This window comes from Sorex fumeus, unplaced genomic scaffold (genome assembly GCF_029834395.1).
Source record: "Sorex fumeus unplaced genomic scaffold, SorFum_2.1 ptg000054l, whole genome shotgun sequence".
NCBI lineage: Eukaryota > Metazoa > Chordata > Mammalia > Eulipotyphla > Soricidae > Sorex > Sorex fumeus.
This window is the reverse complement of record NW_026606111.1, coordinates 35475600-35494462: the sequence shown is the minus strand read 5'-3', so window position 1 is coordinate 35494462 and position 18863 is coordinate 35475600. Positions and strand designations below refer to the sequence as shown.

General features: G+C 36.8%; 1 protein-coding gene across 1 annotated transcript in view; it reads right to left on the bottom strand.

The window, feature by feature from the left end:
* RFX6 (regulatory factor X6) overlaps positions 1–18456 on the bottom strand; it is a 75823-nt gene extending 57367 nt beyond the window's left edge. The window contains exons 1-4 of the mRNA XM_056125261.1: positions 18237–18456; positions 17749–17905; positions 15178–15301; positions 12949–13010 (exon numbers count right to left, since the gene is read on the bottom strand). Of these exons, the coding sequence (XP_055981236.1) occupies positions 12949–13010; positions 15178–15301; positions 17749–17905; positions 18237–18456 (563 nt within the window). The remainder of the gene's footprint in view (positions 1–12948; positions 13011–15177; positions 15302–17748; positions 17906–18236) is intronic.
* Between the last annotated feature and the right edge of the window lie 407 nt (positions 18457–18863).

Sequence of the window (18863 nt, the reverse complement as noted above, 5' to 3'; positions counted from 1 at the left end):
ACTGAAAAAGCCATGGTTAAACAAATCATTGCTGAACAGTTCCCAGAGCTGGACAATGCAGCCATTCAGATTCAAGGAGCCCAAAGGATGCCAGCTAAAAGAGACCCTAACAAAAACACTCCAAGACATATCATAGTTAGAATGATGGATGCCACAGATAGAGACACAATACTGCAAGCAGCAAGGTCAAAGAAGGAAATCACATACAAAGGAGTACCCCTTAGATTCACAGCAGACCTACAAGAGGAAACCCTCCAAGCCCGAAGGCAATGGTGGGACATACTGAAAAAACTCACTAAACTGAACGCTTCACCAAGAATACTCTATCTGGCTAAATTCTCACTCAAACTCGAAGGAATAGTACTCTATTTTGTGGATAAAGAGCAGCTCAGGAACTTCATAGACACAAAACCAAATCTAAAATAAACACTAAATGAGCTACTATAAGAACAAACCCTACAAGCACAACAGACCCTTACAGAAAGATGGCACAAACTCCATAAGAATAATCTGTCTCAACATCAAGGTCTACATTCACCAATTAAGAGACACAGAGTGGCAAAATGGATTCAGAGACAGAACCCAACATTCTGCTACCTACAAGAAACTCATCTGAACAGTCAGCACAAACACAGAGTCAAAGTTAGAGGATGGAAAACAATCCTGCAAGCAAACAACTCTCTCAAAAAAGCTGGGATGGCCATACTAGTATCCCACAACATAGATTTCAGGTTGTAAAAGATTAGGAAGGACAGCAAAGGCTATTTTCTATTCATCAAGGGATACATACAACAGGAAGAAATCACACTCTTAAATGTATATGCACCTAATGAGGGAACAGTTAAATATTTAAAACAACTGCTAACAGATTTTAAGGAGGACATTGCTAGCAACACAATAGTAGGTGGAGACTTCAACATCACCTTATCACCTCTGGTTAGATCAACAAGAACAAAATTCAGCAAGGAAACATTGGCTTTGAAAGAAGATATAGAATAGAAAGTGCTTATATACCTATACAGGGCTTTACACACCAAAAAGAAAGAATACACATTCTTCTCCAGTGCACACGGAACATTTTCCAAAATAGACCATGTCCTAGGTCACAAAACATACCTCAATAGAATCAGGAAGTTAGAAATAGTATCAAGAAACTTCTCATACCATGATGCACTGAGAATAGAAGTGAATCACACACAGACATGTAGAACCAAATCAAAAACCTGGAAATTAAACAACCAATGTTGAACAATGAGTGGGTCAGGAAGGAAGTCAAGGACGAAATCAAAAGATACCTGGAAACAAATGAGAATGAAGACATGAACTATGAGAACCTACAGGATGCAGCTAAAGCTGTATTAAGGAAAATTTATAGCTCTACAAGCATTTCTCAGGAAGGAAGAAAGGATCCACATAAACAACTTGACTTCACAGAACAAGATCTTAGAAAATGATCAACAAAATGAGCACAAACCAGCAAAAGGAAAGAGACCATAAAGCTAAGAGCAGAAATCAATGACATGGAAACCAAAAACAAAATAAAAATCCAAAATATCGATGAAACCAAGAGCTGATTCTTTGAGAAAATAAATAATATAGATAAACCACTATAAACACTCAAAAAAAGAGAGAACCCTAATAAACTGAATCAGATATGAGAAGGGGGATACCACAACAGAAATCAAAGAAATTTAAAAGATCATCAGAGACTACTTTGAAAGTCTGTATGCCACGAAATAAGAGAACCTAGAAGAAATAGATAAATTCCTCAATTCCTATAATCTCCCAAGGCTGAATCAAGAAGATTTAGAGTACCTGAATAGACCTATTGACATCAAAGAAATTGAAACTGTAATCAAAAGTCTTCCCTAAAACAAAAGCTGATATCCCTGATGAACATGGATATGAAGATTCTCAACAAAATACTAGCAAATAGAATTCAACAACTCATCAAAAAGATCATACAATCATACACTATGACCAAGTAAGATTCATCCCGGCAAGGCAAGGATTGTTTAACATTCAGAAATCAATCAACATAATCTATCATATCAATAAAAGAAAAGATAAAAACCATATGATCATATCAATAGATGCAGAGAAAACATTTGACAAGATCCAGAACCCATTTATAATGGAAACCCTCAGCAAAATGGGGCTAGAGGGGACTTTCCTAAATAGTTAAAGCCATCTACCACAAGACTATGACAAGCATTATACTCAATGGGGAAAAACTGAGAGCTTTCCCCATAAGATCAGGGATGAGACAAGGAAGCCCACTCTCTCTACTGCTGTCCAATATATTACTAGAAGTACTTGCAATAGCAATTATGCAAGAAAAAGATATTAAGAGCATTCAGATAGGAAAGGAAGAAATCAAGCTCTCACTATTCACAGATGATACGATACTATACTTAGAGGACCCTAAGACCTCTATCAAGAAACTCCTAGAAGCAATAGACTTGTATAGTAAAGTTGCAGGCTGTAAAATTCCAAAAGTACCAGAAGCTTTCCTATACGCAAATAGTGAGAGAGAAGTGGCTTGAAAAAAAATCTTGTTCACAATTGTGTCCCAGAAAATCAAGTACCTAGGAATTAGTTTAACTTGGGAAGCAAAGGACCTGTACAAAGAAAACTACAAAACGCTACTTCAGGAAATGAAAGAGGACAAGAGGAAATGGAAACATATCCCCTGCTCATGGATCAGGAGAATTAACATTGTCAAAATGGCAATACATCCCAAAGCATTGTACAAATCCAAGTGATCCCTATTAGGATACCCATGACATTCTTCAACGAAATGGAGCGAACACTCCTGAAATTCATATGGAACAATAAGCCCCCAGGAATAGCTAAAGCAATTCTTGGGATAATGAAAGTGGGAGGAATCAACCTCCCTAACTTTAAACTCTACTATAAAGCATAATAATTAAAACAGCATGGTACTGGAACAAAGGCAAAGCTGCAGAACAATGGAACCATGGGTCGAATATACTGACTTCTCCCTGAAGCATGTGAGTATCTAATCTTTGATAAGGGGGCAAGAAAAGTGAAAAGAGAAGTGGAGCAGGGAAAGCCTCTTTAACAAATTGTGCTGGCAAAACTAGACGGCTACATGCAAAAAAGTGGGCTCAGATCTCTACCTAACTCCATGTATCATGCTAAGGGAAAGCAGTTAGAAAGAGGGACAGACATAGAAAGATTGCATTTATCTGGGGAACATAAAGTAACAAAATAGGAGACTAAACCCAAGTATAACGGAGATAAGTACCAGGAGGTACACTCCATGGCTTGGAGGCCAGCCGCACATGCTAGGGGAAAAGGCAGCTCAGATAGAGAAGGGAGCACCAAATAAAGGGTGTTGGTAGGATCCTCCCAGGATGTGAAATGCATGCTGAAAGTAGACCGAACATAATTCCCACTCAATTTCTCCTTTGCAAATGACAGCACTGAAAAGGAGAGAGAGAACAAAAGGGAATGCCCTGCCACAGAGGCAGGGTGGAATGGGAGGCATGGGGTATGGAAGGGATCCTGGGATTAGTGGTGGTGGACAATGGGCACTGGTGGAGGGATGTGTACTCGATTATTGTATAACTGAAACCCAAGCACAAAAATTTGTAAGTCTACAACTATACTTCATGGTGTTTCACTAATAAAAAATTTAAAAAAGATAGAAAGTTGGTATGCCAGGATATAAGAGAATCTAGAAGAAATAGATTAAATTCCCGGATCCTTATAATCTCCCAAGGCTGAGTCAAGAAGATCTAGAGTACCTAAATAATCCTATTAACATCAAGGAAATTGAAACTGTAATCAAAAGTTTTCCCAAAAACAAAAGCCCAGGTCCAGATGGATTCACTAGCGAATTTTTCGAAACATTGAAAGAGGATCTATTGCCAGTTCTTCTCAAGTTTCTCCAGGAAATTGAAGAAACAGAAACTCTCCCAGTTTCTATGAAGCCCATATCTCTCTATCACCAAAAGGAAACAAGACACCACAAGAAAAGAAAACTAAAGACCAATATCCCTGATGAACACGGATATTAGGATTCTCAACAAAATACTAGCAAATAGAATTCAACAACTCATCAAAAATATTATACCAAGTAAGATTCATCCTGGCGATGCTAGGATGGTTTAACATTTGGAAATCAATCAACATAATCCATCATATCAACAAAAGAAAAGATAAAAACCATATGATCAGAGCGATAGCACAGCGGGTAGGGCGTTCGCCTTACACGCGGCCAACATGGCCGACCCGAGTTCGATTCCTCCGCCCCTCTCGGAGAGCCCGGCAAGCTACCGAGAGTATTCGATATGCCAGACACAGTAACAACAAAGTCTCCAATGGAGATGTTACTGGGCCCGCTCGAGCAAATCGATGATCAACGGGAGGGCCTTTACCTTTACCTTTACCATATCACCAGATGCAGAGAAAGCATTTGATAAGATCCAGCACCCGTTTATGAAGAAAATCCTCACCAAAATGGCGATAAAGGGGACTTTCCTCAATATAGTTAAAGCCATCTACCACAAGCCTATGGCAAGCATCATCCTCAATGGGGAAAATCTGAGAACCTTACCTCTAAGATCAGGGATGAGACAAGGATGCCCACTCTCTCTACTGCTGTCCAATAAATTACTGGAAGTACTTGCAATAGTGGTTAGGCAAGAAAAAGGTATTAAGGGCATTCAGGTAGGAAAGGAAGAAATCAAGCTCTCGCTAATCGTAGATGATATGATACTATACTTAGAGAACCCTAAAACCTCTACCAAGAAACTCCTAGAAACAATAGACTTGTATAGTATAGTTGCAGACTATAAAATCAATACCCCAAAGTCCATGGCTTTCCCATATGCAAATAGTGAGAGAGAAGAAAGTGACTTGAAAAAAACAATCCTGTCCACAATTGTGCCCCCAGAAAATCAACTACCTAGAAATTAGCTTAACTAAGGAAGTAAAAGACCTGTACAAATAAAACTACAAAATGCTACTTCAGGAAATAAAAGAGGACACAAGGAAATGGAAAGATATCCCCTGCTCATGTATGGGGAGAATTAACAATATCAAAATGGCAATACTTCCCAAAGCATTGTACAAATTCAATGTGATCCCTATAATGATATCCATGACATTCTTCAAAGAAATTGAGCAAACATTCCTAAAATTCATATGGAACAATAAGCCCCCACAAAAAGCTAAAGCAATTCTTGGGGAAAAGAAAATGGGAAGAATCAACCTCCCTAACTTCTAACTCTACTACAAAGCAGTAATAATTAAAACAGCATGGTACTGGAACAAAGGCAGAACTGCAGACCAATGGAACAGAGTTGAATATACTGACATCTCCCCCCAAGCATATGCTCATCTAATTTTTGTAAGGGATCAAGAAATGTAAAGTGGAGCAAGGAAAACTTCTTTAACAAATTATGCTGGCAAACCTGGACAGCTACATGCAAAAAAATGGGCTCAAATTTCTACCTAACACCAATTACAAAAGTAAGATCAAAATGGATTAAAAACCTCAACATCAGACCAAAATCAATAAGGTGCATTGAAGACAAACTTGACAAAACTCTCCACGACATTGACGCGAACAGTATCTTCAAAGATGACACGCCATTGGCCAAGCACGTGAAAACAGAGATAGACAAATGGGACTATCTTAAACTAAGCAGCTTTCCCACCTCAAAAGAAACAGTGACCAAAATACAAAGAGACAGTCTACAGAATGGGAAAGGATATTCGCCAAATACCCATCTGACAATGGATTATACAAAGTACTGGTTGAGCTCCACAAGAAGAAAACATCCAATCCCATCCAAAACGATGGGGGGACGAAATGAACAAAAACTTTCTCAAAGAAGAAATCCGAATGGCTAAAAGGCACATGAGAAAATGCTCTACATTGTTAATCATCAGGGAGATGCAGATCAAAACAACAATGAGATATCATTTCACACCACAGAGACTGGCCCACATCCAAAAGAACAAAAGCAACCAGTGTTGGCGCAGATGTGGTAAGAAAGGAACTCACCTTCACTGATGGTGGGAATGCTGGCTGGTTCAGCCCTTTTGGAAAACAGTATGGATGATTCTTAAAAAATTAGAAATAGAACTACCAGTTGGCCCCTCAATACCACTCCTGGTAATATATCCTAGAGAGGCAAAAAAGTACAGTCGAAATGACATCTGCACCTCTATGTTCATTGCTGCACTGTTCACAATAGCCAGAATCTGGAAAACACCTGAGTGCCCGAGAACAGATGATTGGTTAAAGAAACTTTGGTACATCTACACTATGGAGTACTATGTAGCTGTTAGAAAAGATGAAGTCATGAAATTTACATACAAGTGGTACTACATGGAAAGTATCATGCTAAACAAAATGAGTCACAAAGAGAGGGACAGACATAGAAAGATTGCATTCATCTGGGAACATAAAGTAATAAAATAGGAGGCTAACACCTAAGAATAGCCTAAATTAGTAGCAGGAGGTTTACTCCATGACTTGGAGGCCAGCTACACATGCTAGGGGAAAAGGCAGCTCAGATAGAGAAGGGAGCACCAAATAAAGGGTGTTGGGAGGATCCTCCCAGGATGGGAGAAGCATGCTGAAAGTAGACTATAGACCAAACATCATTGCCACTCAATGCCTCTTTTGCAAACCACAACACTGAAAAGAAAGGAGAGAGAGCAAAAGGGAATGCCCTGCCACAGAGGCGGGGCGGGATGGGATGGATTCTGGAATCACTGGTGATGGAGAATTGGCACTGGTGGAGGGATGGTTACTCGATCATTGTATAACTGAAAAACCCACGCACAAAAATTTGTAAGTCTACAACTGTACTTTACGTGTTTCATTAATAAAATGTTTTTTAAAAAATTTTCTTAGGTTGAATAAATTTGGGGTTTATTTTAGTTAAAGTGAACATTCTCTACTTTTTTGTGTGTAGCTCCTGATACTAAAAGAAGTAGATGCAAGACGTAGCATGCACAAATGGTGTTTTAAGAAGTGAACATCTTAATGGCCAGTTGTATCTTAGATAAATGAAGCATAAAAACAAACTCATGTTTTTTTACTAAGTTTCACTCATATTTTTTAATTACTAAGTATCTCTTTGTTACATAGATCCCTGTTTCCTACTCTTTCAAATTTCACATATGAATAGAACAGAAAAATCTATGAAGTGTCATTGTCCCCTGAGTCTCGGAGTTACCAAAGAACAGTTTTGTTGATCTCTTGTACCCAAAATGCAGAAAAAAAAACTTAAGTTAATCATGACCTATCTAAAAGACCCAATAATAAGTAAATAAACAGATTCTGTATGCAAGATACACACTAATTTATTGGGCAAACTTAAGTCATTCTGGGAGAATTTGGAAAATATTGAGAACTTGTTTTTTTAAACTACCATCATCAGGATAGTTATACTAACTTAGCTACATTCAACAAATATGAAAATAAATTACTACCCCATAATCTATATCATTAAAATAATTTAATAAATATTTAGTGACAGTATGTTTAGAGCACTAAACCAAAGCCTATGACAGCAATAGGCTTTGAAAACTTTCTGCTAAAATTGGGAGGACTCTCTGGAAAGAAAGATGGCGGCCGCACGGGAGCCTTGTGGACAGCAGGTTTGAGCCACGGCTGGGGGCGGCAGGGACCTCATGGGAAGGGGGGCTTTGTGGGCCGTCCCCCACGCCCCACCGAGGTCGCCAGCTGCCCCCCATGAGCGGCTCTCCGGCACGGCCACGACTCCAGAGCACAGAAACCAATCTCTTAACTATCTAACTTTTAATAGAAATTCTTCCAGGGTTAATAAGTAAAGTAGCAGAAATCCAAAATCGCTGTTGTGGCCGCGCGACATCATTTTATTCTTAAACCAAGTTGTAGAAAGCAAATCATTTCACAACGCTGTTTCAGCATGTCTGATTGGAGGGGTGGGGGTCATAAACTCTAAACAATAATTGTGCATCTTCTATCGAAACAATGTATCTAGTCAAAGTAGATAGAGTATTAACTAGAACTCATCTGCCTTACAGGAATTGGGAGGGGTGGGAGGTGGGGTTCTATTGGGGTTCGCGGTTAAAAATAAGTATTGGTAAAGGGAAATGTGTTTGATATTTACATGACTGAGACTAAACCCGAAAGCTCTGTAACTTTTCCAACAGTGATTCAATAAAGAAATAAATTATTAAAAATAAATAAATAAATAAATAAAATTGGGAGGAATTGTAAAATTCCATTAATCCAAAATATGTTTATACTTCTCTGTTTTGAATTTATATTTCAACAATTGCTCATATTTCCTTTGAGAAGATGTGAGAGCAACCCTAGCAGTCCTGGTGGTCACCAAGGCTGACCTGTGTTCAGGTCCACCAGGACCACACCACACTGTGTTTTCACTTGCTCAGATTTCTGCAAACAAAAGTATTTTTCATAAAATTCTAAAAATATTGAACGACTATTATAAATGTTGATTATAAAGATATTATTACAATCTACAGGGCTGGAGCGATAGCACAGCGGGTAGGGCGTTCGCCTTACAAGCGGCCAACATGGCCGACCCGAGTTCGATTCCTCCGCCCCTCTCGGAGAGCCCGGCAAGCTACCGAGAGTATTCGATATGCCAGACACAGTAACAACAAAGTCTCCAATGGAGATGTTACTGGGCCCGCTCGAGCAAATCGACGATCAACGGGAGGGCCTTATTACAATCTAGAGAAAATTTTACAATAAAAATAAAAAGCAGAAAGGAAAATTGCACTTGCACTATAGCTTTGCTTTTATATAAAATATGTTCATGTAATTTAGATGCAATAATATATGTTATATGATCTAGATAAACAAATATCTCTCTGTATAAAGTAATTAAAATAGCTTATGGTTGAGACTTGAGAAAATATTGTTAACTCTTAGAAGAATTCAACATATTATATTTTTAACTGTTATGTTAGAAAAAAAATAACACAGGAACTCAGAAATTTGATTAAATGACTGATGTTATTGGGCCAGAGAGATAGTATGGTATAGTGGTAAGGTTCTTGCCTTGCATAAAAAAGCTGAATCCAGTTTGATCTCTGGAACTGCATCCTGAGTACCATCAGGGATGACTCCTGAACAGAGTCAGGGATATCCCCTGTGCAGCAGATATGACCCCAAATTGTTTATGAATATATATGTGCATACATATATGTATATTATGTTATATATATATACACACAGATATGTTTTTCAGTTGACTAGTTTATTTAGAGTTAATAAATCTCCATTTAAATGGTCACTGTCACTGTCCTTCCGTTGTTCATCGATTTGCTCAAGGGTGCCCCGTAACTTCTCCACTGTGACAATTGTTACTGTGTTTGACTTATCGAATACATCACGGATAGCTTGCCAGGCTTTCCTGTGTAGGCAAGATACTCTCGGTAGCTTGCCACGCTCTCTGAGAGGGGTGGAAAAATCAAACTCGGTCAGCCATGTTGGCCACTTGTAAGGCAAACATCCTACTGCTGTGCTATCACTCCAGCCCCATTTAAATGGTAATATTTTTAATAGTATCTGTGTGGGCAAATAAAGAACTTTTCTGGCTTTGCTGGAGCCCCCCCCACCCAGTATTTCTCGATCCCTAGGGCCACTCCTGGAAACACCTGCCCAGTTGTTGCAATTCTGAGAGTTCCACTTGGTACTCAGTCTGCGGATGTGGTGCTGTTTTGGCTGGAGGAACTGCACCGTGAGGGCTAAAGTTGGGGTGCTGGTGTTATCACAGCACCACTTCTGACATTCAACATAGACTCGTCATTTTGAACGTAAGAGAGTAGTATATTGTGTGTATAAGTTCTCAAGAAATAACTTTAAGTTGTATTGCTAATTTTTTTAGACTTAGTGATTTCATATTCCATTTTGCTAAGATGACATTCAAAGTATATGCCTTCTTTTTCATTCCTTACACTTTGTCTTATTTAATTCTCACTACAAACTTGTAGCATATATGCCCACTTTACTGATGAAAAGCTGAGAAATTATTGGTGTCATACAGCTATATATGGAAAAATAACCAACTTTAACCCTCATGCTCCTAATCAATGGAGAATGCTAATTTTTTATCTAGTCTCCAGATAAAAATATAAGGTTATTCCTTAAGAAAAGAAATAAAAATAAGAAAACTATCTGACTAAGAATAATTACATCAAAACATTACTAGTGATAAGCTACATAAATGCTGTATCTTGCTATATCCTAACATACTTAATTTATTTATGGGAAGATTCCTTTCCTCTGTGACAGTAAAATATTAAAAATGTGACAGGCAAATTGTACAAACTTGTATATTAAGTAATGTAGAAAACATTCAAATTTTATATGCCTTTCTCTTAGGCACATCTGCTTTTAGATACCAAACAAACTGCCAGAAGTCAGCAATATATATTGTTACATAAACTTAACTACTGTGTGACAATGGACAGAGTTAATGATTCATCCCTAATCCCAAAGGCTCCTTCTAGGATCAATTGACTGTCTCGGCAGCCAGCCTGTTGCCCTCTTGGTGATTTTGTGAAGAGGATTTCTCCTCTTTGCATTGCCTCTTTTTCTGCTATTTATTTACTTCAAACACTATCTAATCTTTCCTTCACCTATACAAATCACTAGGAGTCAAATTCAGTAAAATCAGTCAGCTAAATTGAGTCAACTTTGAAATAAAGCTATTTTGAAAAAGGCCAATATTTTCTCTTTTTTTCAATCTCACATTTCTAATTCATTTCAGACCATAATATCATTAATGGAAGCAATTAAATAATTTTTAATTAACTGATTATATATATTGCAGGCAACAGAAAGATATGTACATGAATTAGAGTGTCTATCCTCAAAATGCTATCATTGAAGAAAGATAAAAATTAATTTTACATTAACATAGGTACCAACACAGGGTCAAAAGATGCAAGATGCTTGGGTTTGATCTCCAGCAACACATGGTCTTCTAAGTATCACTCTGAGTAACTTCAACACTAAGCTCTAATAGACGTGACCCAAATATCACAAAGGAGAATATAGGATAGGCACCAACAAGGAGTTAGAAAGATAGTATGGCATTAGGGTACTTGCCTTGCACACACAACTGAACCAGGTTCAATCCCCAACAACCAATCTGCTCCCCCAATCTCACCAGAAGTGATCCCTGAGTGCAGAATCAGGAGTAAGCTTTGAGCACCACTGTGTGTCCCCATGCCTCCCCTGCCCCCATCAAAATATAGGATAGGTACCGACAAACTTTGTGAGAGTTTAAAAAAAATCCCAGATTAAATAAAGAAGCTAAGAAATGATTTAAGAGACAAGAAATATCATCAGCTGTTCTTTTAAATGGTTAAAAATTCAATATCTATAAGGAAAAAGAAACTCTCCACAGAGAACAACAATCAACAAAAGAAAGAATAAACAAAAGGATGACTGAAAAGAGTAATTGACAGTAATTTGGTAAAAGAATAGACTAAACTAAAAAGTGAAAAGTAGATGATAAGATAAAAAAAATGGGCTGGAACTAAGTGTTAATGAGTCCTGGATGTCACCATGAGAAAGAACAGAAATTATAAACTGGTGAAGATGAAGAGAAATAACTGAATCTGAAGGTTTAATATATAACTATAGAAACTGACTTTAAAAGATAAGTTTGGAAAAACAAAGTTCAGCTCAGGTTATGGGAATGAGATTGAAGAGAAATTCAAGATAATTTAAAAAAAAAAAACCCTATTTTCTGGCAAGAGTCTAAAACTGAGCTAGCAAAAAACATAATCACTTGTCATATGTGACCATGGAGCACATTTCAGATAACTAACTTGAGTTGAGTTAGGATGTACATGTAAAATGAAAACTGAACTTCAAAACCTTTATAGGAAAAAGAATACAAAATGCCTGAAAACTTTTCTATTACCTATATGGTAAAGTGAATTTTGTATGATTAAATGCAAAATCAATCTCATCAGTTCCTTTTTTATTATTTTTATGTGCTTTTTAAAATTTGTGAAAATTTGTGAAATACATATGTGCTACATTATATTTCACTGAACAGTTCTGAAGTAGATGCTAGGGCAGAATTAAGACACAGGACAAGCTTAAAAAGAATGAAAAGAGAAGAGGACCTGACAGGATTGTGACCAAAAAAGGCTAGGGGAAGTTTTGTTTCTATATAATACATTTATTTTAAGACACAGTCTGCAGTTTCAAATGTTAGACAGGTGCCATGGAAAATGAAAAAGAACTACTAATGTCTTGCCCAGATAAAGAAATACACCTAAGTAATGATTCTGTGAAAGGAGCAACCAGATAGCTGACCTTTGGAGAAACAGCCATGAGAAGGAACGTCACAGAGCAGTCGTGGAAATGATAACAGAAGTGAGAGAACTTCAGCATTAAAAAGATCTGACTGTGTTGTCAGCAAAAGGAAAGGAAAAGTTGAAAATTTCTTCCTTTTGCTTTTCAGAAGAAAAGAACTCCATGAACAGAGGAAAGACTTGATGAACAAGGGGCTGTAAATGGGGTTCCACAGACAATGCTACAAGAAAAAGTAATGAAGAGAAAGAATATGTGATAACTTGTTTTTATGTTATATATTTACATTAAGAAATGAGAAAATAGCTCCATTGTGTGCTTTATTTGTGTTTCAGTGAAAGGAAAGTGACCATAAGAAAGTATCTTCATGATAAGAAAAGAAGAACATGAAGCAAGCTTCAAACCTCAATTCTGGATTTCTCTTGGTCACTTATTTAGCTTATGCTATTTTATTTCATGACTGTGGAAACAGCTTTAATATTTTCTAAATTAATTAGTTTAAATAATCGATCAAAAGTATCATAAGTATTATTATACTTTTATGTTATTGTTAAATCTATATAAGGCACCACATGTATAGGTCTGCTAGATGTTCCACGAGGATGTCTTACTTTGAATGGCCTCTTGTTCCAAGCCGCCTTGTCGTCAAGAGGGGAAATTTCTGGCGGATGGTCTAAAAAGAAAGTCAATTTAAAAACTGTGCGTCTCTCTTGCAAGCCATTTATAATTAGATTATAAATTCTAGATTTATAGAATATAGCTTCTAGTTATGGAAAATGTGAAATTTTATCAAATATTTACTATGAAAAAAGGCAATATTATATGCATCTTATTATACAATAATATATCAAAAGTGGCAGGAAGATGTCTTTTTTAATTGATTTTTTGACTTCCCTTATCTCAATTTTTAAAGAAATTTATATAAATATATTATTTTGCTTCATACTCCTCCAAAGCAATTAATATTGCATATTTGGGTTACTTTATATAAAAAAAACAAATATTTACCCACAACTATTGTTGATCTCCAACTCTAAAAAAGCACAATAAAATTTCTCTGCTTCTGGATCTCTAAAGCAGTGCTTAAAAACTTTTCTTTTCGGGGCTGAAGCAATAGCACAGCAGGTAGGGCGTTCACCTAGCTTGCGCTGACCCAGGTTCGATTCCCAGCATCCCATATGGTCCCCTGAGCACCGCCAGGAGTAATTCCTGAGTGCAAATCCAAATCCAGGAGTAACCCATGTGCATCACCAGGTGTGACCCAAAGAGCAAAAAAAAAAACCTTTTCTTTGCTCTGCTTTCTCTAACTTGCTAAAATGAGCACCTAATTTTTTTTTTAATATTGAGTTTTAATTTGAATCGCAGGAGATCTAAACATGATCTAAAAGCTCTAAAGAAAATTTATGCTTATATTTATGTGAATTTCTCAGGGACTGATTCTATAGCTCTTGCAGACTCTCTAAAGAGTTAATGACTCACTAAACCACTGAATATTACTGTCATAAAGAAAACTCATAGCACAGTAATCCTAAAATGGATATTAGCAGTCTTCTCTCCTAACTCCTCATTTTAGAGAATCAATGAATTGAGTATTAAAAGGGTTAAGTACATTTCTGTTTTCACACACACACACATACACAAAAGTCATAGGCTAGACTAGAAACTAAATCATTTAATTACCATTTACCATATCACTATCTCTTATAGTCAGATGATTTTTAAAACAAATTATTTTCATTTTAAAAAAGACTATGAGATCTGACCATACTGCTCATTATTTTCTGGACAATGAGTCCCTCTACAGGTTAGAATTTGGATTTCAGTTTATCTGTTATGAGGTATTTGTGCAATATTTGTGACCAAAGATTTCTTCAATTTTCCTGGGATAACCTAGGAAAATTATCCATGTTAAACAACTTAACATGACAAGAATCTCAAGAATCAAGTCTTTTCTAAAACACTAGAATGTTTTCCTAGTTTTCAAAGTGAAATCAACACATGTAAGTATAGAAATATCATATGTATAGATTCCCATACAAATCATAAGGTTTGAGTAGAAAAGAATGTTTTTAAATGAAAGAAATTTTACCAATGCTACTAGGAAGTATTTTAAAAGCATAAACATACTCACGGTACAATGGAGAATTAGAAGAACTAAGTCCATTATAGAATAAAATCTTTATTCTCAAGGACTAGATAAATAATAAATAAAACCAGCAACTGCATTAATAGGATACTAATCACATTCACTTAATTTCGAATCTCAACACAGACTATCTCATACTCCATACATCCTTGAAGGAAAAAAAAATTACTTCCCAAATGGTTTGTTCAAATGGACCTTCCTTAAAAATTTTAGATATTATTAAATTTTCTAATATCCATAGTTCTAATAGTTTGCTGCAGGTTGACTTTAGGTTGACCTTGCGACCACTCACTACTTTCGGACTAGCTGGAGCGGGCGTTCGCCTTACAAGCGGCCAACATGGCCGACCCGAGTTCGATTCCTCCGCCCCTCTCGGAGAGCCCGGCAAGCTACCGAGAGTATTCGATATGCCAAACACAGTAACAACAAAGTCTCCAATGGAGACGTTACTGGGCCCGCTCGAGCAAATCGACGATCAACGGGAGGGCCTTTTTACCTTTACCATAGTTCTAATATTCAGAATCAAAGTAAAACATATAGTAGTTCCAAATACAGTCCTTAAAATTTCATTTAAATCATTTATCCTTTTGAAACAAATTATAAATATTCTGTAAGATATCTTGCTCAGATGATTTATTTTATCTGTAAATATATTTTTAATTGTAAGGTAGCACAGCAAATAAATGTCACTTACCTTTCCAAAAGTGGCTGCACAAGCTGGTTCCAATTTCTCTTTCCTACAGAAATCTAAATAATGTGCATAAAGGATGCACCTTGGTAAGCAAACTCCTTCACATACAATGTAATTCTCCTCAAGCCTAAGAAAAATAATCAAAAATTGTAGGTCAAACCTTTTATTTACCTTTCCTTGCCTCTTTCACATCGATTAATTTGCATTATGAGTACAGACTATAAGCAAGTGGCTTCATGAAAAGAAAGCCTTTCTTCTGAATCTTACTGAAAATTGAATCATGAGGATTATTAAAAGAGCATGGAACCCAATAAACATCTGTTAGCACAGATTGTAGATAATATAAAATCACTCATGCCTTATTCACAATAGGACTTAATTCTAAATAAATTCTCACCATTCATAATAGCCTGTTTTGTGATATAAAATATTAACATAAAAATTGAGAATGATGTATCTTTAAAAGAATATTATCCACTCTAAAAGGCACAGGTTTTAAGGTAGTAAATAAATGCTTACATCTTTTCATTTTCAAAGTAGTTCTCAAAGTAGTTAGGGAAGCATGATGATATATATTTCACTTAAGTCCAAAATGATACTTATGTATTTCTATTTCTGTAGATTTTTGCTGTGATCAGTACTATACCTAAAATATCCTATACACATGAAACGCAATTTTATTTTATATAGTTTACTCTAAACAGTATATACCTTCAAATCACACTATTAGTATTATATATAATTTTAAAATTTAGGTATGATCCTATTAAATTTGGATATCTAGCAGTTAAATCAATTTTACATATGAGAAATATGTACTGATTATAACTATCTGAATAACAGGCTATATATGTTAAAATTTAAGAACTCTATTTCCAGTTTCTCTAACAATTCAGTAGGTGATTTTGGCTAAAAAAACTTATAATTCATTTATGTAAATTAAACTTCAGTTATTATTATTTTACGTAGATGAAGAAAAGGACTATGCAATAAGATAAATATTTGGTGAAACGCATTAGTATTTCTATTATGTTTTCAAGGTATGTGAGATAAAACCAATGGAAGTATTATTTATGCAGGTTAAGTATCAGACATGCATTTTTCTATTAAAAAGGTTTAAAAGAAGGTCAAAACCCAGTAAAACATAAACAAATATAATCAAACACCTAATTGGCAAGAAAATAAATTTTTCTTAGAAAGATTTTTTTACTCTAATTTCAGCTGTAATTTTTAGCATCCCAAAATATTCTACAATATTTGGGGGACAATTCATGAAGAACAAAAAGAATAGGTTTCTAAAAATAGATAATTATTTTTCAGGAGAGAGAGTGGAAAATTCCAACAAATGATAATTTCCTATAGTTTCAATATAGGAGAATCAAGATGAGAAAGCACTCTATTATTTTAAAATTTTATTTCAAAGATATTCACATTGTTGCAGATTATCTTTGTCTTCAAACTGAATAATCCTAGACATATACAAGCTAATTTTGAGTATGATCAATTTTTCTTAAATTACAATTTAAAACATAAAAACATGTTTGTTTCTTTTAATCATGAAATTTGAACTTAAGAATGGTGATCATTTAAAATATCTCAATAATAAGTATATCTAAAATGCAAACCTTTTTTCCCCAATTATCAAATGAAAACCGTTGTAGTCTAAGTATTCCAGGCAATTTTTTTCTATATTTATTGCTTGGGTGTATTTTTAACAGTATGTCATCATAAACTTCAATAAATAAGCCACAACTTTGGAAGAATATTTGGTTTACTTTTCGATTTTTAATAAAAAAAATTGTATATGTATTTATAATTCCATTTTGAATAAATTGTAAATATACTACTCTTAGAAACTGTTTTCTAAGGTCCAAATTATACTTTACACTTAAACATATTATGTAAATAATTTGCAAATAAGTAAACATTTTCACTTATTTCAAAATTTGGAGGAAACTTATACTTCATCTTTCACACTATGTGGGAAAGTTTAACACTATGGGTTCTTTTTTTCAATAGATGCCTCTTCTACAATATTACAAAATTCCCTTTATAGAGAGAGAATCTATTGATAGACTCTTATTTTAAAAAGATTATCCACAAAGTCCAATTTCACTATAATAAATATCATATGACTCATGCTATAAAAACAGTTTAACTGATTTTTCCATGTCTTTTACTTCTAGTGCATTTTTATTTGCTCTACTATGAATAAAGGCAGAGTTGAGTCTCCCTCCTGTTTTCAAGAAACATTTTTTATAAACACATGAGTCACAAGTAACAAATATGTAACGACCGAATTGCATGTGAAACCGTCATAAAAGAACTTATCGTTCTAGTCCATAATAAACTGTCATGTCGTTTTTGTTTGAATTGCAGGTCATCTTTCATTAGCACCGAAAATGCATCTGTATCAATTATTCGGGGAAATAAAACATCTTTTGGATAAATTTCTAACTGGTCTTTTGAACTTCCCCCAACATCTGAGTAGCAATTTGAGAGGAGTCAGATTCTAAGGACAATGACTTTTAAAACTCAACAGGTGCTTAAACTGTCCCTGTGGACAAATCTTACCACTGCAAAGTGAGTTGAGTCTGCTTCTTTTTATCTTTCATAATCTGTGTGATGGTTTTCTTCTGAGCGAGGTGCGGATCAGTTGCTTTGGTTTTGCTGTCTTGACTATCAGCATCCTCTTCCTCCGAGGAAAAGCTGCCATTGCTTAAATGCATTTCTGGTTGTAAATTGAAAGGATGATTTTTTAACAAATCAGAATATAAAATCAATTAAGTAGCTTCCAATATAAACATAATCTCTGAGTCAAAACCGTGGCCTGGCCACTTTGGGATGGGGTGGAGATGGGAAGGGAAGCAACACAAAACCCCCTGAGAGTTTACAATCTGTGGTAGGTATGTTTTCTAATGCAAAGATCTGGATGAAACTTTCTTTACGCATGGGCGCGTGCCTTGTCGTGGTTATTATTTTGATTACTGGATTCCCTTCTTAGACTACATCCATGTCCTAAATCTATAGGGGAGGGGGTGGGGAAAGGGATAGCAACTCACCTGATTTAACACCCACCGGTAGCTCCGGGTCTTCTCTCTCCCCACTCCCCGGGGCGCCCCCGGGCTGAGCCTCGGCCTCGAGGTACACCCGGTCCTCGGGGTAGACCAGCAAGCCCTTGTCCAGAAGCTGCACACAGCACTCCTCCTGGACCTGAGGGGGGACTTGCGGCGAAGGCTGAGCCTGCAGGAAGGCTTCCTCCAGCTCGGGGACCTTGGCCATCCTCCCGGCTGCCGGCGACCTGGGCACCCGGCGCTTGTCTTTCCGCGGGGCACCTGGAGCGCGCGGCGGCCGGGCGGGGCGACGGGGGGGCGGGGCTGGGGCTCGGGGGCGGCGGGGCGGGGGCGGAGGCGCCCGAATGTGGATTCCCGGGGCGTCGCGGGGCTGCAGAGCTGCCAACGGGTACCGCTCCCCAGGGAAGGGAGAGGGGGCCGCCCTTCCTCACCTGCTACTGTCCCGGCGGATGCTCCGCTAAGAAACTCCTTGCTCCGGAGTCCCGTCTCTCCAGGATCGAGACGGAGTCTCCTCCCCACACCGAAGTCTTCTCTCCTCTCTCTCTGGACCTCAGGACACTTTGCTCACTCGAAATTCCCAGAAAGATCCGAAGAGGCTCCATTGACGTCTCTGTG